This window comes from Pungitius pungitius, chromosome 6 (assembly GCF_949316345.1).
Source record: "Pungitius pungitius chromosome 6, fPunPun2.1, whole genome shotgun sequence".
NCBI lineage: Eukaryota > Metazoa > Chordata > Actinopteri > Perciformes > Gasterosteidae > Pungitius > Pungitius pungitius.
This window is the reverse complement of record NC_084905.1, coordinates 20,642,398-20,666,593: the sequence shown is the minus strand read 5'-3', so window position 1 is coordinate 20,666,593 and position 24,196 is coordinate 20,642,398. Positions and strand designations below refer to the sequence as shown.

The 24,196-nt window shown below is 46.9% G+C and overlaps 2 protein-coding genes across 2 annotated transcripts in view; both read left to right on the top strand.

Moving 5' to 3' along the window:
* Nucleotides 1-8,219, top strand: part of LOC119196309 (copine-8-like) — a 30,377-nt gene extending 22,158 nt beyond the window's left edge. The window contains exons 9-20 of the mRNA XM_037451873.2: nucleotides 87-191; nucleotides 479-520; nucleotides 1,109-1,184; nucleotides 2,171-2,227; nucleotides 2,450-2,511; nucleotides 2,637-2,683; nucleotides 3,754-3,935; nucleotides 4,899-5,026; nucleotides 5,559-5,661; nucleotides 6,572-6,629; nucleotides 7,218-7,291; nucleotides 7,392-8,219. Of these exons, the coding sequence (XP_037307770.1) occupies nucleotides 87-191; nucleotides 479-520; nucleotides 1,109-1,184; nucleotides 2,171-2,227; nucleotides 2,450-2,511; nucleotides 2,637-2,683; nucleotides 3,754-3,935; nucleotides 4,899-5,026; nucleotides 5,559-5,661; nucleotides 6,572-6,629; nucleotides 7,218-7,291; nucleotides 7,392-7,604 (1,147 nt within the window). The 3' untranslated portion in view covers nucleotides 7,605-8,219. The remainder of the gene's footprint in view (nucleotides 1-86; nucleotides 192-478; nucleotides 521-1,108; nucleotides 1,185-2,170; nucleotides 2,228-2,449; nucleotides 2,512-2,636; nucleotides 2,684-3,753; nucleotides 3,936-4,898; nucleotides 5,027-5,558; nucleotides 5,662-6,571; nucleotides 6,630-7,217; nucleotides 7,292-7,391) is intronic.
* An 11,123-nt stretch (nucleotides 8,220-19,342) lies between these two features.
* On the top strand, nucleotides 19,343-23,560 carry cpa4 (carboxypeptidase A4). The gene is made up of 11 exons (XM_037452453.2): nucleotides 19,343-19,452; nucleotides 20,029-20,110; nucleotides 20,529-20,663; nucleotides 20,771-20,869; nucleotides 20,949-21,050; nucleotides 21,151-21,252; nucleotides 21,429-21,539; nucleotides 21,663-21,753; nucleotides 22,312-22,511; nucleotides 22,594-22,678; nucleotides 23,298-23,560. The coding sequence occupies exons 1-11, from the start codon at nucleotides 19,388-19,390 to the stop codon at nucleotides 23,483-23,485; spliced, it is 1,260 nt and encodes a 419-aa protein (XP_037308350.1). The 5' UTR covers nucleotides 19,343-19,387; the 3' UTR covers nucleotides 23,486-23,560.
* The last annotated feature ends 636 nt before the right edge of the window (nucleotides 23,561-24,196 follow it).

The window sequence follows — 24,196 nt, the reverse complement described above, 5'->3', positions numbered from 1 at the left end:
CTTTGTCCCTTTTTTATCGATAAAGAAACAAGTGACTTCGTGGCTGTTTGGTCCCGCGTTGACTGCTCTGGATGTTCTCCTCTCAGGTACACCATCTGCCACAAAACGGAGGTGGTGAAGAACACGCTGGATCCCGTGTGGCAGGCTTTCAAGATCCCCGTGAGGGCGCTGTGCAACGGGGACTACGACAGGTACGGATTCACAAACACTTGACCTGTGGTTGGGGAAATGTGGCTGAATTTGCCCTCAGTCCGTGAGTTTGTTGGACTCTCGTTGGTCGGAGTTCTGGTGCAGGTCGGGGCAATAGTGATACCTGCCCCCCCGCCCCCCCCTCTGCCGTCCACGGACCGGCCACCAGCTTTTTCAGCAGAAAAGCAGGCTGTAAATCACTGGTGGTAATTATTTTTTAATGGGATTCTCCTCCCACCTTCCCTCCCCCTCCCTCCCCACCCTCCCCCCCTCTTCTCTTTCCCTGCAGGAGCATCAAGGTGGAGGTGTACGACTGGGACAGAGACGGAGGGTGAGGGATCCTTTTTCAAACTGCTCGTCCATCTCTACGCACCGCCATCGCGTTAATCCCGCACGGCGCCACGTTTCTCCAGATTAAGGAAAATCAACCCGACGGCACATTTTCATACATTAAAGCCTCTCTGCAGAATGTCCTTGTAGGCCCTCATTCCCTCATCTCCCCCCCCCCCCCTCCCCCACTGCTTTACATCCCCATCAACTATTAACGCGGGCCGAAGCGCGGTCGGGGAACGGAGGCGATGTTTGATGTTCATCCTTTCCATGTGCAGGAGGACGGTGGGTCCAAGGGGCAGTTTTGTGACACCGAAGATATTTCTGACCCCCCCCCCCACTCTCCTCCTTCCCCCGATGGCGACCGTGCTGATTATCTCCGTGAAATGATTAAATTGGTCGCTACGCCCCCGCCTGCGGTATCCAAGGAGCTCGAGCCCCTGGTCCCTCTCTCGTGTTGTTGTTAATGCACAGTGAGCCGGAGACGCTGTTACTGTTACTATGGCTTCTTGGATTGTTGTTATTATGGGATTTCATCATCCCCATGCGCTCACTGGGACACTGACCATTTCTCCTCATTCACTTACAGTCACGACTTCATTGGCGACTTCAGCACCAGCTACAGAGAAATGTCCAGGAGCCAGTCACAGTTCCACATCTACGAGGTGATGCCCTTCTCACACACACACACACACACAGGGTTTTACTTCCAAGGATTTATTATCCTCCGCCCCCCCCCCCCCACCCCCCCGACTCTAACGCGACCCTAATTCAAATTATAGCCATGAAAACCAAGTGTTGGCCCTCAGGCAGCCCTTCAAACGAGTGAGGACCAGAGATACGCAGCAGTTAGCCAGTGAGGAAAAGGACTTACCTCAGGGGGGGGTGGAAGAGGAGGGGGGGGGGGGGGGGGTACTGGTAGTTATTGACACCTTTACCACGCTGATGGTTAATGTCTCACTTCAAACTTTCACTCGCCTGTTTTAAAAGATGTAAATAAACAGTAAAAGTGAGTCAGCGCGTCGATGGAAGGTTAATGATGGTTGATGCTTGGCGCTCATCTTCAGTGCCTCGCGTCTTAGCGGCAGCTCACTATGGAAAACTCGACTTGGAGGGAGAAAAAAAAAAAAAAAAACATTAATTTGAGTTGATGTCAGCGACCGAGGAAAAACTCGGCTCACGTTAAGCAGATCCCCCAATTAGCCAGATTTGTTTTGATGAAGATGAGAGCAGGAAGAAGTAATTATGATGTGCCAGTGAGGAATTAAAGCTTATATATATAAGTACAGACTCTCAAACAGTGTAACAGACCTGGCTGTTGCATCTGAGATCCTCCACATATTAAGTTCTTCTCAATATGTGACGGTTGGATATCATCTCCTTGGACTGAATACATCCTTCTGACTTATTGATGACACGTGGACCTGGTCCCTCAAAATATATCAGCACATTCCCCCTCAAACCATCCACCGTGGTGGGGCTCATGAAAACGTTCATTTGGGGAGCTGTCTCCTCGAAGCGTGTTTTTTAGATGAAATGATTCGTAGTCAGTGTTAAACTGAATAACCGTGATCAGGATTTTGTGCGGCCTTAAAAACAATGTCTTTGTGACCAGGACACACGGGGGATTCAAGCTTTGTTTTTTCTTCAGGTTCTAAATCCAAAGAAAAAAGGGAAGAAGAAGAAAAAGTACCAGAACTCAGGAACGGTGAGTCAGCAGCTTCCGTTGATGTATTTTTCACCCGACTTACCTGAAATACTTATCTATACCAGATGGTATTTAACACCTTAACATCACAACATTCAGACATGTTTACTTTGTTCAAATCTGTCAAATGTCCACGTGACCTCACCAGCTAAATCCCAACAATTTAAAACACGCGTCTAATGACGTGCCGATGACGTTTTGGAGTAAAACCTGTGTTTCCAGGTGACCCTCCTCTCCTGCCTCGTGGACACCGAGCTCTCCTTCCTGGACTACATCCGAGGCGGGTGAGTTCTCCGACTCCGACATTCAGAGTGACAGCTGCGAAAAACACGCTGCGGTGTGATTTTTTTTTTGCACGATGGATGGTTCCGCGTTACCCCCCCCTCACGTGACTTGTTCTCTCTTGTAGGACTCAGATTAACTTCACAGTGGCAATTGATTTCACGGCATCAAACGGTGAGTGTTGGAACGGAATCACTCGAGTGCACTTTGCTGGTTTGTTACCGGTTGATGAAATGTGTTTGATGTGAACTCTTCAGTGGTTCCTCATCAGTCGGTTTTAATTGACTTACTTTATCGATCCTCCTTTTGCTCAGTTGGACAAAAAAAAAAGAAGCAAAGCAGCTGAATGTTTGGAAGTTAATGAACGTTATCTTTTACTTTTCTCTTCTGAGGAGCTCAGTTTGAAGTTTTCTTTAAACACAAGTCGTACTATTTGTGTCTCGGCGGAGAGGGAAACTCATTACACCCACATTTTTCAAATTGCATTTCCAATTCAGCGGTTATGAAGGCCCACTGTTAAACCGCTGTACATTTGTCATTGACAACTATTTAATGAGGAATAAAACAAGCAATTCAGCGCCGAAGACGTTGTCACCGATGAGCGATGCTCTCATTTTTGCGTGAGATGATGTAATAAGTTAATATATGTAATACAATTCTGCACATTGTTATGTCACAGGAGGAATGGCTTTACCACCATCACATCCGCTTTCTGCATCCTTCAGAGTGGCTGAATGTAATGCTTATAATAATAATTATGCATGCATATATATACATATATATATATATGTATATATATATACTACAAGGAAAAAGAAAACAAATGAAGATGAATCCAGAAAATGTGACCCCAATGATGTCATTAAAGATGGACGCGTTTTGTTTGGACCACTCTTACCTTTCCTCGTTTGGATTGAAGAGCATCTTCTTGCGTTCATGCGCAAGAGGTCCTCGCGTCACGGCGACGTGGCTGATGGGCGACGTCCTTTGGTGGCGTGGCTCGTCCTCTCATTCGGGCAGAAGCCAAAAAAACGCGGCAGAGGCTCGGTTCAGTTCGGCTCCATCCTCGTCTGAGGATGAGATCGTTTGGGCCTCCGGTGCCGCTCAGTGCTCCCGGAGAAATTTTTGACCGAAACTCCAGTCTCTGCACGTGAACCCCCTTCCACCCGCTCACCTCCTTTTGAATATGTGAGTGTGATTACACTGATCTGTGTGTGTGTGTGTGTGTGTGTTGAAACCACCAGGCAACCCGTCCCAGCCCACCTCGCTCCACTACATGAGCCCGTACCACCTGAACGACTACGCCATGGCGCTGAGGGCCGTCGGGGAGATCATCCAGGACTACGACAGCGACAAGATGTTCCCGGCGCTGGGCTTCGGCGCCAAGCTTCCTCCGGACGGGCGCGTCTCGCACGAGTTCGCCCTGGTGAGGGAGACACCCCCCCCCCCCCCCCCCCCCCCCCAAATAACTCACGCCACAGCCTCGCCGATTTGGGTTCCTGCGCCCATCGAACTTGATTTGCGTTGATTTGCAGCAGAGGAGATGCGGCCTTGTGTCACGAAGCTGGAAAGAGAGGCTAAAGGCTTTTATTTTGAAATGTTGAAATATAGAAGTAACACATTTTGGCATGAATGAAACGATGCTCCAGCAGCTTTGAAATTCAAATTGGTCGTCTTTTAACCGAAAGGCATCCGCTCCTCGTTGGGAGTAGCGTGACTCAACCTGTCGATTCCCCAAAGTGGGTCCAATATCTCTGACCTTAAAGGGCCCGCGACCCTCCACCGCCTCGTAAACCAGGCGCTTTGATAGTATTGGAGAGCTTTGGATAGTTTGGCCACTCGGGTTTTTTCGAAGGATGAGATGTAATTTCAGCCTTTTCCCCATGAAGGGACATAAAAGGTGTAAAATGTGTTATTTCTCTTTCAGGGACGCGGCGTTTACATTTTTTTCTTTTCAGCCCCCACTGTCACTGAAAATGAAACCACACCATGTTCCCTTTTCATTTCAACTGGGCTGCACAGTGTTAAAGTGGGAAAAAAAAGTCGTCTTTTAGAGTTTGCCAGATACTGTGTTGATTGTTATTTGGCCTTGATACACAAGATGAAACCCACAAAGTGAGAGGCTCTCCTGACTCAGCAGAATTGTGTTTGCAGCAGCTGCTTAAAGACAAATGTGAAAAAGAGAGGGATGAGTCATGTTTGGAGTCAGCGTCCATTGTGTTAAACGAATGAAATTTCCTTGTGCTGCTGGTGGAAAGAATGTGTCACCACCCATCGGAAGCAGCATGGCGCCATCGCCCCAAACCTGCACGCAGGTCACAAAGAGGATCGTCTGAAGTTCCTTAACTCATCGCGGGTTCCTTGGTTGTTTCTCTCTGGTTCTGTGCAGAATGGAAATCCACAGAACCCGTACTGCAGTGGCATCGAGGGGGTGATGGAGGCCTACTACCAGAGCCTCAAATCCGTGCGTCTCTACGGACCCACCCACTTCTCCCCCGTCATCAACCACGTGGCCAGGTAGGTCTACTGAAGGTCCACTGAAGGTCTACTGAGGGTCCACTGTAGGTCCACTGTAGGTCTACTGTAGGTCCACTGAAGGTCCACTGAAGGTCTACTGAGGGTCCACTGTAGGTCCACTGTAGGTCTACTGTAGGTCTACTGAGGGTCCACTGTAGGTCCACTGAAGGTCCACTGAAGGTCTACTGAAAGCTGAAAGTTTGACTTTATTCATTCTTCTCTCCTTCGCCTGAAACCAATTCTTCCCAAAGACGTAATGACTGAGAGCTGATCATCTCACATGGGACTATTTAATTACTGTGGTTTGAGAAGAGTTCAAGAGTTGAAATAATGATTTCCTGACTTCCAAAAGGTCAAGCTTAACAAAACAGGGGATCCTACTCCTCCCATAATGCACCCTTTCTTCGATAAAGAGGCAGATTTCCACAGAAAACAACAGTTTCCATCATCGTTAATTTAAATAAAAAGCATAAAGAAGAGCCTATGGCGCTGGTGTGACCTCTGACCCCCGGCCTCTCCCCCTTCATGCCAGGTACGCGTCGGCGATGACGGACGGCTCGCAGTACTTCATCCTGCTCATCATCTCAGACGGCGTGATCACGGACATGGCGCAGACCAAGGAGTCCATCGTCAATGTACACAACCAATGATCTGAGTACCGTCTTTACTGTCCCGCCCCCACTGGGCTCGCATCGCACTCCTCCGTAAACTTAGTGTGGAGCCCCCCCCCCCCCCCCGGAGGCCCCCCGGCAGTGATTGAGCCTCTAATGGAGGCCAAGGCGCCCCCGCACCATGTGAGAGGCGTGATATGAGAAGCTGTCGCTCACTTTTTAGTGCGGCCCCCCCCCCTCGCTCCCTTCTGCCCGTGTTCACCAATAAGTGGAGTGAGGATCCTGTCACCTGCCCCCCCCCCCCCCCCCCCCATGTAATACCTCATTAGCCGTATCTGACTCGATCTTTTCATATATTTGGAGCCTTAGTGCTCTCGCGGCTCTTCATCGCCTCTACGTGATGTAATGTTATTCTAAATTAATGTTCAAGAGTAATTATTTACTAGCCCGCAGAGCCCCCCCCCCTTACCCCCCCATCCTACTTGTTATATCTCAAGCAATTTAGGGGTGTTCATCTAATAAGGAGGGAAGTTATGAAACTCTAAAAAGCTCCGTTCATCACTTGAACTGAGATTTAATATTACGGCGATGCAGGGGGGTTCAGCTGCAGCTCGGGGGCAGGGGGGGGGGGGCAGGGGGCGGGGGGGTAGTGTTTAAATGAGAGTCATTTTGAAGCTGTCGAGCTTTGGGAGATTTAGACAAAGTTGTAGATGCATGAAATTAGAAGAACTCTGTCCGGACGAGAGGCTTTATTAAATTTTTCCTTAATGGAGCGCCGGCTCGCAGTCATTTGTGGGGGGTGTTTCACCGACAGCCTGCGGCGCCTCAGATAGCGAGTGGTGAAAAGAGAGACGCCCCCCCCCTCCGCCCCCGCACCGCCGCCAACCCCCTTCCGCCTTTTATGACTATTCTGTCTCCTTCCCCCCCTCAACAGGCCGCGTCTCTGCCCATGTCAATTATCATAGTCGGGGTCGGACCAGCGGAATTTGACGGTAAGTGTGTGTGTGTGTGTCCGTGTGTGTGTGTGTGCATGTGTGTGTGTGTGTCTGTGCATGTGTGTGTGTGTGCGTGTACATGCATTAATCCATCGCCTTCATTCTACTTCCTATCTGCCCTCCCACATGGTTCATCCCTTCCTTGTGCAGCTCTCCTTCACCTCCCTCTTCCTCCTCCTCATCATCCTCCTCCTCCTCTGACCCCCCCGGGGTCGTGTGGATGTGAAGAAATGGAGGTCTTCATTCTTCTTTTTTAACAGGCTTCCCGCTCGCTCACTAACGAAGCCGGTGTTTTGCACGTTGTTGCCTCCTGGTGACAAGTTTTCCAGCATGTACACCCCCCCCCCCCCCCCCCCACACACACACACACACCCCCACACACACACACCTCCCTCTTTGTGCCCGATGGCCTCATGCTCATTGACGCCAGCCTGGGGTCTTATGCCACGTCTGGCATTGACAACACTCACGTAACCAGTGAGACGCTAATGGCTGCGTGTTTTTATCTTATATGTAGGGGTCATGACCCCCCCCCCACACACACACACACAGGCAGGCGGTGACTGTTGTGCTCTCCCTCCTCAGAAATGATTGAGCTCGACGGGGACGAGGAGAGGATCTCGTCCCAAGGACGATACGCCGAGCGGGACATCGTTCAGGTAGGCAGCGTCTCCCGGAGGGGACACGGGGAGTCTTTGCTTGTCCCCACGTGTCCTCTCCTCTCCTCTCACCTTGTTCCCTTCCCTCTCCTCTCAACAGTTCGTTCCTTTCAGAGACTACATCGACCGGCGGGGAAACCACATCCTCAGCATGGCGCGCCTCGCCAAGGAAGTGCTCGCCGAGATCCCCGACCAGTTCCTGTCCTACATGAGGACCCGGGGGATCAAGCCCGGGCCCTTGCCCCCTCCGTACACCCCCTGTCCTCCGCCTGCCCTCCACCCGCTCCTCTGCAGACGGGTAAGCCGGATCTAAAAGGCGGAGGCCCCCACCCCGCGCTCTTGGACGCCATGTCGCACGGCCGGGAACGATTTAACGGGACAACCCTGAGTGGGACGCTTCCACTTTGTATAGGAAGGGACTTCAAGGGGTCGGTGCGGGGGGGTCTGAGATCACCTCCCCCCCCCCCAGCAGGGAGTGTGGACCGGACGGACACGTCGGACTGAAACACTGATTCCGCTCTCCTCGTTCTTTCACAAAAAAAATTGCGTCGCTCAATGTTGAAATGTTTACAAAATTGAGGAATGGAAGGGAGCATTTTTTTCAGGAGGAATTTTCCACCCATCAATGTGAAAACCTTTCAGATTCCTATTTTTTCGGGTGCAGAAACTGAAAGTTGTGACTTTGTACAAAAAAAAAAAAAACATTTTAGGCCCCCGGTGCCACATTCTTCATTTACAGAGCGTGTGTGTTTTTATTTTGTTATTCTTCTTTTTATATAAATGGAGCATGTGCTAGTTTTAAGAGAAGCATGCACTGTTGTCCTGCACTCAGGGCCTTTTACCCCCCCCCCCCTTCCCCCCTCCCTCCTTTACTATCACCACCACTGCCATGTTCCATTAAGAAGCAACCCATCACCCCGATGTGTTCCCACGCTCCTCCTTCCTCCCCCCCCCCCCCCCCCCCCCCCCGTCCACCGACCTCCACTCCAGGTGAGTTGGGTCACACATCGAATGCAGCAGGGACTTGAACCCCGCCTTCTACTCTCTGACATCCACTGTGGGCGTTGGATACGTGGACCCCCCCCCCCCCCCCCCAGCCCAGAAGTCAAAAACACACATCTCACCACCCAAGACTTTTTTTTTTTTTTTTATGTCTCTCTACCTCTCACTTTGTTTGATATTGCCAAAAAAAAAAAAGGTGTTTTAAATAACAAAAGGTGGGTGTGTCGGGGGGTCGAGGGCACGGTTTTACTTTTCTCACGTTGTGACGTAGGTTTAGAATGAAAGCACAGATCAGGTGAAGCAGCCCACTGTGAACATGGCCACAGGAAGCAGTTAACCAACCAATTACTTTACACCACGCAGGCCCCCGAAGTAGTGCCTGGGACAGGGGGGGGGTTTTGGTTGTCCAACAATGTTAAAATCTGTTTTATTCCCTAAAGAAGTAGGTTGCTATTCACCTACTCGAGGGAAGTCGCCAGAAAAAGAAAAAAAAAAAGTTTACGCATCAAACACTTGATTATTGTGGTATTTATTTGTTTTTTTATAAATCTAAATAGATACCCTGGTGTTGATTGACAGCTTTGCTGCCAGGTGGAAAGTCCACTCGGAGATGGGATAAAGAAAAGGGTCATTTTCCCGAAACAATCAAATGTAAAATAACCCCCTTTGGAAACCATGGTAACAGCAAACCACAAACGTTCCTTTGTCTCCAGGAGGTTTTGAACTCTTCTTTCATAACGGGGAAACACTCCAATCCAAACCAGGTACTTGCACTGCCACTTTCAGCCGAGGTTTGGGGGGGGAAGTGGGGGGGGGGGGGGGGGCGGAACTCAAACGTGACCTCGCTGCTGTTCTTCCCGTCAATGTGCACACGAGAACTTCTCAGAGTGACTTCAAGCACAAGCCGTCTGCCGCCCACACATCGGACTCTCTCTGCTCCCAGAGCTCCTTAGGTCCCCCCCCCGCTCCCCCCGCCCCCTCCACCCGTTCAGTGGAGGAGTCAACGTGAGAGAAGGTTTACAACGTTTTTCTAAACTTATGCCTCAAAATCATCTCACATCTTATCGACTTATAAACTGCGTGCGAAAACATTTTCTCAGATATTTATACACTGTACAAACGTTTGCCTTTTTTCTTGTGTATCGGTCAATATACTGTGTGTGTACTGCTGCTTCTCGACTGATGATATAGGTTTTATACTGAGGCCTGTAATCATATTTAAATCATGACTAGCAGGCCTTATTCATGTTTATACATAAGTTATTCATATTTAAATCATGAACGACAGGCCTGTATTTTTTATAAGCTAATGGTTTAGATTATAATGTTTCAAAGTAGACCAGGCGATTCACTACGTAGCAACATTCACCTGCCGAAATTTGACACCTCGTGGAGGAACCCAGGTGTTTTGAAGTGGGGTTGATTGAGGTGCTCGTTGATTGGATGTCGATGGAGAAAGTCTGGAAAAAACAGACGCGACTGAGAAGCATCAATGTATTTTAGCCTATTAAAAAAACAAAAAAGTCAACGTCAGTGTTAAGCGTGCGCTATAATTAGAACATTCTCACTGCTCTGAGTCTCAGTGAGACGGTCCTTTGTGACGGAGAACTGGAGCTGTTGCATAATCAGTCATTTTAGTTTCCTGTGTGTCATTAAATCACTCTGGAGCTAAATCATTGGTCCCAGAACCACACGGTTGGGATCATAGTTTTTAAAATGCCTTGTCATGTATGAAAAGATGAAAATGTACACTGAAAGTTGGACAAATGACTAAAAGCTAATTATTTAATGAACATTTCTCCCCCGACCGGGTTCCCACCTCCACCTGCTGTGTTTGATTCACTGACTGTGGAAAAGCACCCAATGCAAAGTGTAGCGTCTCATTGTTGGTCCGAAGAAGAGCCAACAGGGTCCCTCGGTGTGGGGACGCGTGGTCTGGTGGATCGTGTACTCTTTTGTGTTGTTGTCTAGTGGCGGATTGCACAACGTAGTACTGGTCTCAGATCGGGGATTTAAAGTGGAGCAAAACCAGACTGAGCCGGATGAGTCCAGATCAGGCAGTAACAAGTCATTTTTTGTGTATATATTGTGCGTATGCTTTCTGGAGAGTTTACTTCTAGCGAACTGCCAAGACTCTGTGACTCTCCTCTTAAAACACAAGGCAGGGCCTTTCATTTATTCATCACGACATAATGTCAACTTCATCTCACACCCACACTCTCGTATATACACTGTACATCCAGTACATGTATTTATATATGAAACATGCATGACGCTTACATAACGAGGCCGGGGTTGAGTGAAGGGTTTTTTATTTTTGTGCTTGTTTTCTCAGAGAAAACAGGGGTTTCACAGACGTGACATCTGCAGCGTGTGCGTTGGCGGCTTTAAAAGCCTTTTTTTTTTATCCTGTGACCTTAAAGGTCGAGGATGCAAAGTAGTTCTGAGAATTGAATTCCTTCTACAGCATTCTGCATTCGAGGATTATTTTGAAACTAAAATCCCGTGCATTGATAGACTTGATAGCTAAATCGAACAGATCATCCTCCCTCCCCATCGCCATGTCAAGCTAGAAGCTAGCGGGTTCCAATTAGCTTCAACCGTAGCGAATTAAGCTAAGGTTAGCTCCACGAGCTCTTTTTAAAAAGCCATACCTGACAAACCTTTTTTAATGTTTTCAGCTCACTTCTTTTTAAACAAGAATCTCTTTGAATCTAATTGAGGTTTTTGTGCAATTAAATGAATAAATGAAATAAATTAGACGTCCGTGGTGTAACGTCAAAAGGCGAAAGCTAACCGCTAACAGGCAAGCGGTTCAATGCACTCGACGTGGGAGCTTTCGTCTTGTCCTGCAGTGTTGAGCTAGTTAACGGTAATAAGATACTATGGTGAGGAAAAGTGTCCAATCAGCCTGCTAATTGGCTGTTTGGCTGCTTATACAACATTTAAAATCAGTCCTCATCAGAGAAGCTAACCGATAACGTGTCGTTATCTCAAATGAGATTGTCGGAATTGCGGCGGGATCAGGAAACTCGGCCGCATCACACGCCTGCGTGACCCGTGTTAGTCTCCCATGTGGTGCAGAGTGAATATGACGGCGTGTTTGTTTGTCACGTGTGAAATCCCCTGTTTCTCCTCGTCTGTGTTGGAGAGACAATCAGAAGCATTTATTTATTGTGCAGGAGAAAACATGACAACAACAACCAACGAGCTCAGAGAAGTCAGCACGGCGTCTTAAACCTTCACGCGGCCAACGCCGCTTACTGTACCTTTGTGACAATAGCAAAGTGGTTTCATTGAATGCTGAATTGAATATCCTGTTTTACTCTGATGTTTGTTTGCAGGGGGAGGCGGGGTTGTAGCATGCATTAAGTTTGCACGTGAAGATTTCTTTTTATAACTTAAGATGAATCAGTGGGTTTAAAAATAATCGTAATATGACGTCTTTACGTGTTATTTCAGACAACTTTTTTGCCTTAAAAGTCTCACTGATCAATTTTGTAATTGTTTACCGCCTTCGGATGTTTCTTTTGAAGACGTGTTCCTTTTTCTTTTTAGCTTTTAGTTTGGTGCCCTCATGCACAGCCACTCCGCAGACTTCATCTCTTGGCATTGTTCTCTTTGGTTGAAGTGATGTGAAGAGGGAGAACGATCCGAAAGGGAAGAACAAAAGAAACTGGGCTGTCTCCGTTTCACCGAAGGGACAGAATCATTGAGCCGAGGGTGTCATTGCCCAGCCATCTTTAAAGTCTACTACCTAATCCCAATTGTATCATGTACTCAAACCCCCAAACTCGTCGCTACGTCTTTCTATCAGTCCACCAAAAGGGGATTCATGGCTTCTGCATGATGCTTGTGATTACACTAATCGAAAATGATTTGTCCATTGATGGAAAATATGTACTAAATATCATTTCATGGGGTTAGTTATATTGTAAGACAGCACAGGTTTTACTGTTCCAATAGAAAATATGCCACTAAAGCCACTAAAGATTGATTTAAAATGACTATTTCTGTAAGAATTCCGGTCTTTAAATAAATATTCATATCAAACTTTGGCGTTGTGTTTGGTAGGTCACTGCATCCTCGGAATGTAAAATGATCTTTGGGGGCAAATAAGGATTATTTTGGTTCCTCTCTTCAACTGTTGGTTCCGACGGCGCCAGCTCACTGGAATAGATGTACTTCACGCCATTGCACCTGTAAGGTGAGCATCTCGAGCGTTAAACCGGGGTGTCGGGCTGTCTCAGACACTCCAAATCTGGCTGAGAAATGCGGCCTCCTTTTTCTGTAGATTAGGCCAGTTATTATTTTACATTTTTATCATCCACAAACAAATGCCACGGATACAAAATAATGAACACAAAACTGCACACACACAATAATGGAGGAGGCGTGTGAAGAAGCGGCTTTTAATGCACTCAGGAACAAACTACTGCAAACCACTGCTTTGGGGGTGATTTGAATTGCAGGAAGATCTTTCAGAATAAACTCTGGCAGGTAAAGCTTCATTTGATTACCTGCGGCTGCTGCAGCGCAGTAAATACAGGTCGTATGCACCGGAGAGCTCGAGGAACTCATAAAAACGGGTTTGCATTTAAACTGCCGTGGATTTTCCAGTGAATCCAAAGAGTCTAAAAAGAGAAGGTCCGGGTTGATGAAGCAGTGGTCCTCGCATTGGGGGGCCGTTGACGCTGTAGGACAGTGACATTAAAGTGTTATTTACTACTCTGCAGAGCACCAAGAGAGGGGGGGCAGGGGGGAGGAAGCATCACACGAGAATCTTATATTTTGTGCGTCATGTTTGATTGAATCAGTGGTGTGAACTGACCGATTCAGAAGAGTGTATAGTCTTCACAGATACACAAATCCAGGAGGCTTTTTGTGCTTTATTATGCAACGCTTTCAGAATAAAGACACAAAAAAAAAAGCAAACAATTGGGTTGATGCTGTTGGGAACTGATCCGACGTGCTGAAGGCGTGCGCGGCTTTGTAAAAAAGTGACAGCGTGCTAATTGCAGCCAGCAGACTTTTCTCTCTTCCTCGTTCCAGTCCTCGCTGAGATTTTAATGAGCGCTCATTGCTATCTGCTCTGTGTGTTTATCAGCATGGGAGTTCTTACTTCACGTCGAATTATTATTTTATTACCGTCGCCTCCCACTCGAAGCTATAATTGGAACTCTTGAATTGGCACTGTAAAGCGCACACGCGCACAAAAAAACACCAATAACAAGTTATTGCTAAAAGATGCTGAAACGACTTTCGGCTTGTTTAGCACCTTTGATAAGAATAACACATGCAATTAAAAAATGATAGAAAAATACGCACAGTTATCAACATCAAAAAGACGGGTTGCAAACAGCATTTGTGATCGAACAGTAACTACAGAAAGTAGCCATTTAAAAACATCTCTCTCTGGTGTCCTGTTTGAACCTATTTATATAATTAAATACTCTAACGTCAAGTCGAGTTTGCGGTTTAAAAGTATTTCAAAATGATTTTGTCAGTCAATGAAATTAAGCCCAAACCGGGTGTTGTGTGAAGAACGCGTTCCTTCTGGTCAGTGAGTTACATCGCTGTACAATTGTTCGGGGAGCTCGACTGAAAGCGAGGCGTCACAATAACCGAGGCGTGAGGGAATCGAAGCACATCATCCTGCCTCACATGACAGGAGAGATCTAATTCCCGGCATTCCTCAGTTGCTAAAACACGAGTGGACTAATGCCTTCACGGATGATGATCACGGCCTCTGTTTGGTCAGAGTTAGATTTCTTTAAAGTTCAGGTCGTCGTCCGAGCATCTACGCACTGAAGGCCTCCCGCTGCTACCGCTGTATGGTGAGAGGTGTGATGCTCTATCGGTGTGGAAAGAGATGATGGGGTGGTGTGTGGATAGCAAGTGCAACAGGAGGATTAATCAGACCCTTCTTACTCCCGATATCGACCCTTTTGATCAACGTCACTGTGACCTCACAGAATAACTCAAGAAACATCTCGCTCAGATGTCCAAACGGTTTGAAGGGATGAGATGAAGATGTTAGGATGAAACATGGACAGGAGCAGGCTACGTCCTCAGGTCTGCAGAGAGAACCACCGGCTCGACCCGTCCCTCCATCCAGGACCTGTACACCTGCGGCGTCAGGAAAGGGGCAGGAGGGGGGTCCCCGCAGACCCGTTCAGCCTCCTCCGCCCCTGGGAGCCGCTCGCTCTCCAGGCTTCATGCTAAGCTAAGCTAATCCCGCCTTCCCTCCAGCATGTTCATTAAGAAACTAATGAGAGAGTGTCAGTATTGGTCTTCTGCTCTCTCATCTGCTTTAATGAGAGCGGTGGTAACAAACCACAGCGCCGAGGTAACACAACAGCACCACAAGCACACTGATTTAGGTCATCTGATCCAATCTTGTGAAAGCGAATGAAGTCAGAAGCGATGCTTCCGTCGAGCTTCTAATTCGCACGTCGCGGCTTCCCCGTGTGAACCCTCCGAAGCAATAAAGCCGAGGTGATCAAGCCCAGCGTGATTCTAATATCACTTGAACCCGACGCGGGGAGCTACTCGAGTCTCCGAGCTGCCGTTTCGGCCTTTTTCTTTTCTTTTTTTTTTACATTTCTTATTTCCCATCGCTCCCCCCTTATGAGCTCATTAAGTGCGAGTTGCCCGCTCGCTGAAACCGGCGTAGATGGGTAATGGGAGAAGGAATAGTGTGTAAAATTTTGATGACGTGCACCTCAAAAAGCCCACAGCCAGCACACAAACGTACAGCAGCGCCGTCCGTTCCGCTCAGAAGACTGCCGAAAACATGCAAGTCTTTGGGTGGAAATGAAAATGCCTCCTCTGCTATTCCTGGCAGTGGACGGGAGCGTGTTGCTAAAAATAGCCCGGTCGCTTTGTGCCTGCCGTTCTATTTTTACGCGAGCCGAGGCCTTCCTGGGCTCTTCTGCTCTTTTCTTAGACTTTTACGTAATAAATAAATCTCAAGGCATCGCGCGATAATGCAGAGTCAGACCCCCGAAACGAATTATTCCGGCATCCAGTCATGCGGCGCGTGCAGGAAGGGGGAACGCGGCGGAGGCCGTGCATGCAGCCTTTTTTTTTTGCCTATATAGGAGGCTGATGATGTGTGAGTGTTGACGGGGTCAAACAGCCAAAAAGCACACTTCGTCTTCAGGGAGACCTGTCATCCCGGGTAAGCACAAGTAAACAGCATTAAAGAGGAGAGAACCCTTCCACGACGTGTGGTGGGAACCCAGCGCTCTCTGTGATGTTGCACAGATGTGCGGATGTCCGTCAAGAGTCAATTGGGCAACGTGGAGAATGCGAATGTGACGGCGCCACGGAGGATTTTCTGGAGACATGACTCTGTTTCAGAGCTTATGCGGATCAGTGTAACCGCCTGAATGCATATTTTTAACAAACCCTACAAAAGTTTTCAGATTTTTACATTAAAAAAAAAATACATATTAACAATAAAGTCAAAGATTCCTGAACCGGGAAAGGAGTCCCTGGCCTTTTAGCGACCAGCTCATGACAAAGTGGTGACATATAAAGACAAAGATAAAGCTTTGGTAGAGATCTAAATCTCAATGTAAAAACATAAACGACTGTTTTTCCACAAAAACTAAAAAGAAGTAAAGGGAGGGGTCTACAGAGTTTGAAGGACATATCCAGGATGAGAATGCCATCCAGCAGTGGAAACAAGTCAAGCTGATAAAAAAGAAGCTACAGATCCAAGGTGTTAAAAGTGAACCCCCACATCACCTGGAGATCACTGTTACACAAAGTTCAAGTTTCCAAATGCACAAAAAACAGTCCGAGAGTGAAGAAATCAATGCGTTTGATAGGCGGGACTTAGTCACCAAACCGCCAACCGACAGTCAGCCTCAGGCGCTAAAACTTGTTTGTGTTGATAACCGAGTCAACATTAATGTGATGACATCACCAGGACTCACACAATGTAAAGGAGCAGCCATCTAAAACATCACCACCCCTCAGAGTCAAAGAGCTTGTGACCTGGACATATTTAGCATTCAGCACCAGAGGTGACTGAACAGAAGAGAGAGCTCGGCTGCACGTCACGATGCATTTTAATAAATCAGGAGCTCTGAATTTCACCAGCGAGGAAAAAATGTCGCACCCTGGCTTTCAACATGCCACATCCTGGCTTTCAACATGCCACATCCTGGCTTTCAACATGCCACATCCTGGCTTTCAACAGGCCACATCCTGGCTTTCAACATGCCACATCCTGGCTTTCAACAGGCCACATCCTGGCTTTCAACATGCCACATCCTGGCTTTCAACATGCCACATCCTGGCTTTCAACATGCCACATCCTGGCTTTCAACATGCCACATCCTGGCTTTCAACATGCCACATCCTGGCTTTCAACAGGCCACATCCTGGCTTTCAACATGCCACATCCTGGCTTTCAACACGCCACATCCTGGCTTTCAACATGCCACATCCTGGCTTTCACCACGCCACATCCTGGCTCTCACCGTGCCACATCCTGGCTTTCAACATGCCACATCCTGGCTTTCAACATGCCACATCCTGGCTTTCAACAGGCCACATCCTGGCTTTCAACAGGCCACATCCTGGCTTTCAACATGCCACATCCTGGCTTTCACCACGCCACATCCTGGCTCTCACCGTGCCACATCCTGGCTTTCAACATGCCACATCCTGGCTTTCAACATGCCACATCCTGGCTTTCAACATGCCACATCCTGGCTTTCAACATGCCACATCCTGGCTTTCAACATGCCACATCCTGGCTTTCAACATGCCACATCCTGGCTTTCAACATGCCACATCCTGGCTTTCAACATGCCACATCCTGGCTTTCAACATGCCACATCCTGGCTTTCACCACGCCACATCCTGGCTTTCAACATGCCACATCCTGGCTTTCAACATGCCACATCCTGGCTTTCAACATGCCACATCCTGGCTTTCAACATGCCACATCCTGGCTTTCACCACGCCACATCCTGGCTTTCAACATGCCACATCCTGGCTTTCAACACGCCACATCCTGGCTTTCAACATGCCACATCCTGGCTCTCACCGTGCCACATCCTGGCTCTCACCACGCCACATCCTGGCTTTCAACATGCCACATCCTGGCTTTCAACATGCCACATCCTGGCTTTCACCACGCCACATCCTGGCTTTCAACACGCCACATCATGCACAGGTGAGGGCTCCTCGCCGCGGTCACCTGGCCACCAGGCAGGATCGATCACAAAAAAACTCCTCCAACCACACAGCATCCAACCTTCGGTCTCTGCGATTTTTATCAACGTCAGACACACATTAAAAAAAAGGAAATACGGCGTAATATCGAAGCGTATGTGAGAAAAATGAGATGAACAAGTCAGCAGTAAATGATTAATGATAAATTTACTGGTGGGCCTCTGAAATATTGAGAGCGAGCTGAGCCATAAAATGCAATGTAAATGGGTCTATTTATAGGGCAGCAGGGGAAGTCGTGTGGAACAAGACAGTGCGGGGGCCTTGTTCATATAGCTTTTAGAGGCAAATGACAGGGGGGGGGGGTGAGTGGTGTAGAGCTACACATCACCCACATTTGCATGTAAAGCCACTTTTCGTGGCTATATTAAACATTTAGACAAACACAGCAGGGAAATTGAAATAAATAACTGCCACCTGGAGAAGGACAGGAAGCCCCGGCTCGACTCCCACTGACGTGACCACGTGACGTGCTCTACATGCGTGTGGAAGACTGATGGTCAAGTACTGTAAATAATTCATAGTAATAAAAAAAGATATGCTTTTCAGCTGAAATTAAACTCAAATATATCATATATAAAATGGATGTATAGCAAGTACTTTTGTTGTGCAATAATCTGGCTTCATCTATGTTTTCTCTAGTGCTTGCTGTCTTTTTAAAATATATTCAGTTCACATACATGTGATACAGAGAAAAGAAGAAAAAAACATTCACACATTTCGGAGGCTCAAAGAATTACTCATTAAATGATGAAAAAGTTATTTGTCAACCAACAAACGGACTAATTGACCAACGAGTTCCACTCTGCTCTTATGACGTATAGTTCATTTTGTGACAGTACTCTAAACTTAGCATCTGATCAATAATTTAGGATTCAGGGTAATTCCAGCCCGCTTCGTCCGATGTCACTCACTCAGCATCATAAACGGGCTGTAGCACCATCACGTGGTATTAAATAAGTTTGGTGGCGCACTGCCATCTGGTGGCCACTGAGCCCACATACAAGTGTGTTTAAAACCAAAAGAACAATCTCTGTATGTGACATGATGCAGAAATGAAATACCTATAGAAGAATCATCCCTCTTATGCTCTCTCTAATGGGCCATTTTCTGCTGCTCAACATCCTCCACCTCTGCTTCCAGATGTTGGTACCTGGCTGCAGAGGTTTGCTTCCAAGGAGCATCAGAGAGATGTCAGATGGATCAGGTGATCAGGTGATCGGGTGGATCAGGTGAATGACTTCCACTCACCCAATGCCTTCTTGTAAAGTGCTCTCATTATGGAAGAGAAAGGTGTTGTTGCTTAAAAGTTTCCACTGAGATCTCTAAGTTGGCTGATTTTGAATTAAATTGTTTTTTTCTTCTGATAAACTGTAGCATGAAGTGTTCCTTCATGTGCTGAGAAAATCCCCCTGTTTCCCACTAACTAAACTCTTGGATCAGATGGAAAAAAATTCGTCACCATAGAGGCTGTTTGTTCTTTTTCTTTTTAGAGATACGATGTTCTCTGGGTACAGCGAAGCTAAAAACCTGATCTCACAGATTAAACCAGCAAACAGTGTACGCAAAGAGAGAGAGGACTTTTACTTCTTCACATAAAGTCCAGCCAGAATCGAAGGGAAAACAACGCTATCTGCAGCTGAGAAACACACAGATAAAACACGCCGATTCAGCAGGTTTTTCCCTTAAGAATATCTTTTTTTTGTGATTCCGGGCCTCAGGTGACCCCCCCCCCCCCCCCCCTGCGTGGGAGCGGACCACCTGCCCCCCCATCACCGATTGGTTTTAAAGAGGCCCGGGGCCCTCAGGGAGGGGACTCACAGCTCGGGACATCCAGGCGAGATGACAGGCGTCTGGCTGCTGCTGGCGTTCGTGGCCGCGGCCAACGGCGAGAGGCTCTTCATCGGGTGAGACCACTTCTAACAGTCGGGAATAAACCAAAAGAGCTGGAAAAGGAAATAGGATTGAGGTGAAAAGGGGAGAGCCAGCGTGGAGCTCTGAAGTTCATTTTATCACAACAATATCCTTTGTACCAGAATAAACTGCATTGGGACATTAAGTCCATTAACTCTCTTCCACTTAGTTTAGTAAAATAACTTTCAGTCTTTGTCATTTCATTAAAGTATTCAGTGACTTGATTATGTGGGGGGGGGGGTTTTATCCTGCTTTCAGTGCTCTATAATCAGCAAGTCAAAGTTAAAATAGCCCATTTGTATTCAGCGGGAGTAAAATGCCTGAGCTTTCTGTTTAGAGAAAGATTAAATCATAATTACAGACGAATTAAAGGGAACCACGGTGGGATTCATGGGTACTAGCTGTTCTGCACCATTAACTGCTCTTCATTTTGGTGAGCAGTGAATTAAATCTTCATCCGCAGTTGAACTCACAAGCAGACTCCCAAAGAACCATGATTATGAATGTGAATATACATGTGTATATATATATAATGATGCTAAGACTCTAAATGGGATTTGCCCTCGCAGGGATCAGGTCATCAGGGTCAATGTACAGTCGAAGGAACAGATACAACTCCTGCAGGCTCTGGAGACGCAACAGGATTTGGAGGTACACACACACACACACACACACACACACACACACACACTCCTGTGCCAACACCTACGTAGTTTTCTCAGCGGCTTTTGCTAAACAGTTTTCCGCTGAACCTTCCAGAAATACGGAAGGCAAATCAAGCTCATCTTTAAATAATCCAGTTTTTTTGTGGGTTGAAGGAGGCAGAAAGCCAGAAACCCCCAGAGGAAAGAAAATATATGCAGATGAACCTCTCATCTTATTCTGCTTATATGACTTGAACTTGATTTTGATTCATATCGAAAAGATTTTTCAATTTGATGGCATTTGATAAAAGCGGTTTCAATATTTTGTGAATCATTTGTAAACACACCGACATTTAATGAAAAGGCCCCTAAAACTGGAGCGATGTGTCCTCTGGAGAAAAGAATCAAAGTCCTGTGATTTCCAGCTGGACTTCTGGCTCCACCCGGTGTCCACCGAGCTCCCCGTGGACATCCGAGTCCCTCGCTCCAGCGTGAGCTCCGTGACGGAGCTCCTCTCCGCCCACAGCGTGCCCTACTCCGTCATCATCCACGACCTGCAGGTCCGTACCCGACCGGCCCCCGGCGTCCTCGCCTCGCGTTCCGCTCTGGATCTTAACAACAGTGTCCCCCCCCCACCCCCTTACTCCCTGGCATGTGTCTCACTCAGGACCTCCTCGATGAGGAGAAAGCCGAGATGGTGGAGAACCAGATGAAGGAGCGCAGCACCAGGGGCTTCAACTTCGGAGCTTATCACAGTTTGGAGACGGTGAGGTTTATAGATAGGAGATATGTGTATATTGTCTGAACACTAAACTAAGACTTAAGACGCCGTGTGTCCCGCTCAGATCTACAGCTGGATGGACACTCTGGTGGCTCAGCACCCGAAACTCGTCACCAAGCTGGAAATGGGTCGCTCGTATGAGGACAGGCCCATGTACGTGCTGAAGGTGGGACGCCACTCTCACGGCCTCGCGGCCTCTTCCGCTCACATATCTCCTTTTCACGTTTTTTTTTTTTTAACGGGAGCACTGTGTGTCGTTTTTCTAGTTCAGCACTGGAGGGGACAAACGTCCCGCCATCTGGATGGACACTGGTATCCACTCCAGGGAATGGGTGTCTCAGGCCACAGGAGTGTGGACAGCCAACAAGGTAGGACATGTCCACCACATTGGACTAATGTACACAGACACAGCAAACACACAGACAGGCACCCTCATGACCTTTTAGTGGCCTCGGGTGTTGCTGATGTTGTTAACTGGGTAAAAACTGTATTAAACTGTAATAAATTCATTTCTGTAAAATAAAAGCCGGGTTCCCTTGCTCAGATCGCCTCTGACTACGGCTCCGACGCGTCCCTGACGTCCCTCCTGGACACCATGGACATCTACATGCTGCTCCTGGCCAACCCCGACGGCTACGCCTACACCCACTCCAACGTACGGCCCAAACCCCTTTGACCTTTGACACTTTGTGTGCGCGCGAGGTGCACATCTGGGACGACGGCCCACCAGAAAAAACATGCCCACTTAACCCCCCTGATCTGTGTACCTGACGAGCAGGACCGGATGTGGCGCAAGACGCGGTCCAAGAACCAAGGCTCGGTGTGCCGGGGGGTCGATCCCAACAGGAACTGGGACGCAGGCTTTGGCGGTCAGTGCGAAGAGACGCCTCTCTGGTCTCCTCTTTAGAACCGAGAGGAGGAAATCATTGTTTTACATTCATGCTCTTCATGAGAAAACATCCAAAATACACATTTAGGTGTTTATTTGACTTCTTTTCTCCTAAATACACCTGAAGCCATAATTTAAAAAAATCCAATTTGCATTATTTAACGTGACGTTTCAGAAAAGTTGTTTAGAAAAGACAAATATCTTAATAAGTAATCAACGGGAAAAGTTTCATGTTGATATCTATTATGTTTTGTAAATTTTTTTAATGACACTACAGGTAAATATGTAAAAAAAAAAAAACTCTCCAACTGATTTTTGTTTTCAGAAATCTCTTCTTGGGTACTTCTTTACACAGAGGTTTATTCATCATCATTCAAAGCCCCACTTTTACATTTGTGTTACAAAGAACAGAAGATAACATACATTTTTTGGAAAACTTGTAATACATTTTAAAAAGTCCATGTATGTAAATAAACAATTGAGGGGGTTTGATGGCGATGTGCATTCGTTGGACCCTATTTACTGGTCTCCTCTGCAGGCCCCGGGGCCAGCAGGAACCCCTGCTCCGACTCCTTCCACGGCCCCTCGGCCCACTCCGAGGTGGAGGTGAAGAACGTGGTGGATCTGGTCACCAACCACGGCAACTTCAAGGCCTTCATCTCCGTGCACGCGTACTCCCAGTTGCTCATGTACCCGTATGGGTACACCTGCAAGAACGCCATCCATCAGCCCGAGCTGGTAGGGAGGAGATCAGAATACCTCTCCCCCCGCTGACCGTGCATCACTACAGTGCCATGTTCTCGTTCCTTGTTCCCCGTAGGACTCCGTTGGCAGAGCGGCGGTGCAGAAACTCACGTCGCTACACGGGACCAGTTACAAGGTCGGAAGCATCTGCAACATCATCTGTGAGTCGCCTTTTATTTCTCCCTTCACAGATTAGGGCTGGACACGTATGCTGTAGTCCAAATTATTTTTCTTTCAATGTCTAATTCCTTCTAATCAATACATCTTTGCATCAGAAAAGAGATAAAGAGATTAAAAAAAGGGCCTTCACCTTCACCCGGATATAGCGCCTTGTTGTTTTTTCAAAACGTGTCAGAAATAAGTTACTCCAAAGGCCAAAAAAAATCCTGATCGCTCCCCACTGGATGGCTGTCAGTTAGTTTTTAGGGGTTAGGGGTTTTAATCATCAAGTCGATCGTGTTCATTGAAATGTCAGAGAACAAAATCGTGATCACTATTAATATTTGATTAAATCTGCAGCCGGTGCTCTCAAATCTCAACCGCAGAGCTGCAGTTATGACAAATTATAATTAATACAGCTGAAAATGATAAATAAATTAACGTTGAAGATAAATTATTAATTGCACTAATCTTAAATACCAGTAACATAAGTACAAGTAATTTAGTAATGTCAGTTACTGTATTATTCAATTAAAAAAAACAAGATGCTGTGATAAGTAGAGCTGCCAGCATCGTGTCCTCTTCCTCTTCTTCATCCTCATCCTCTACCCATCTTCTCAGATCAAGCCAGCGGCGGCAGCATCGACTGGTCTTACGACCTCGGCATCAAGTACTCCTTTGCCTTCGAGCTGAGGGACACCGGTCGCTATGGTTTCATCCTGCCGGCCAATCAGATCGTCCCCACCGCCTCCGAGACCTGGCTGGGCCTGAAACACATCATGGAGCACGTCCGCGATCATCCCTACTGACCCCTGTGACCTGTGGAAAGAGGATGGGCTTTAAACATGATCTGACTTCACAATAAAGTTGTGACCATATCGTTATTCTTTGTTTCAGCACTTATTTTTTATTTTTTCTAACCCTTTTAATGTTTCAGCTGGTGCAGGTGGAGCTAAAGTAAATGATCAAATATAGTTACGGGTATCTTAATTAATACATATATACAAAAAATATGTAAATGTATACATCATCATTTATTATTTTATTCATGAATAACAATACTATAATTTAATAATACAAATCTGCAATCAGCTATCAGTTCATTCAGTGGTGAGAAAAAGTTAAATTGTACATACGAAAAAAAGGACTGCTTTCTTATTATAGATTAAAGCACCCAACATCTATAGTAATTCTAAATAAAACATATGAGTGCAACAATCACTAAAATTCAGCAATATTGTGTAAATAAGCCACACAATGAGTATTCTGTGACCTTTAGTTCTTAAAGTATATTTTGAACTTAAAACTTAAGCAAAAGTTGTACTATTCTTACTATTTGTAGGAAATTGTATTAATTACTCTTTACAACCGCATTAAAAATAAATTATATTTTATGTGTTTGGCCATGAATAAATAAATTTATGTTACATCCACTGATCTGTTTTAAATTCTTCTCTGAATGATTCTTCCCGCCTCGCGCTCGCCCTCCTTCAATAACCGACGTTAGCTGACTGGCTGCT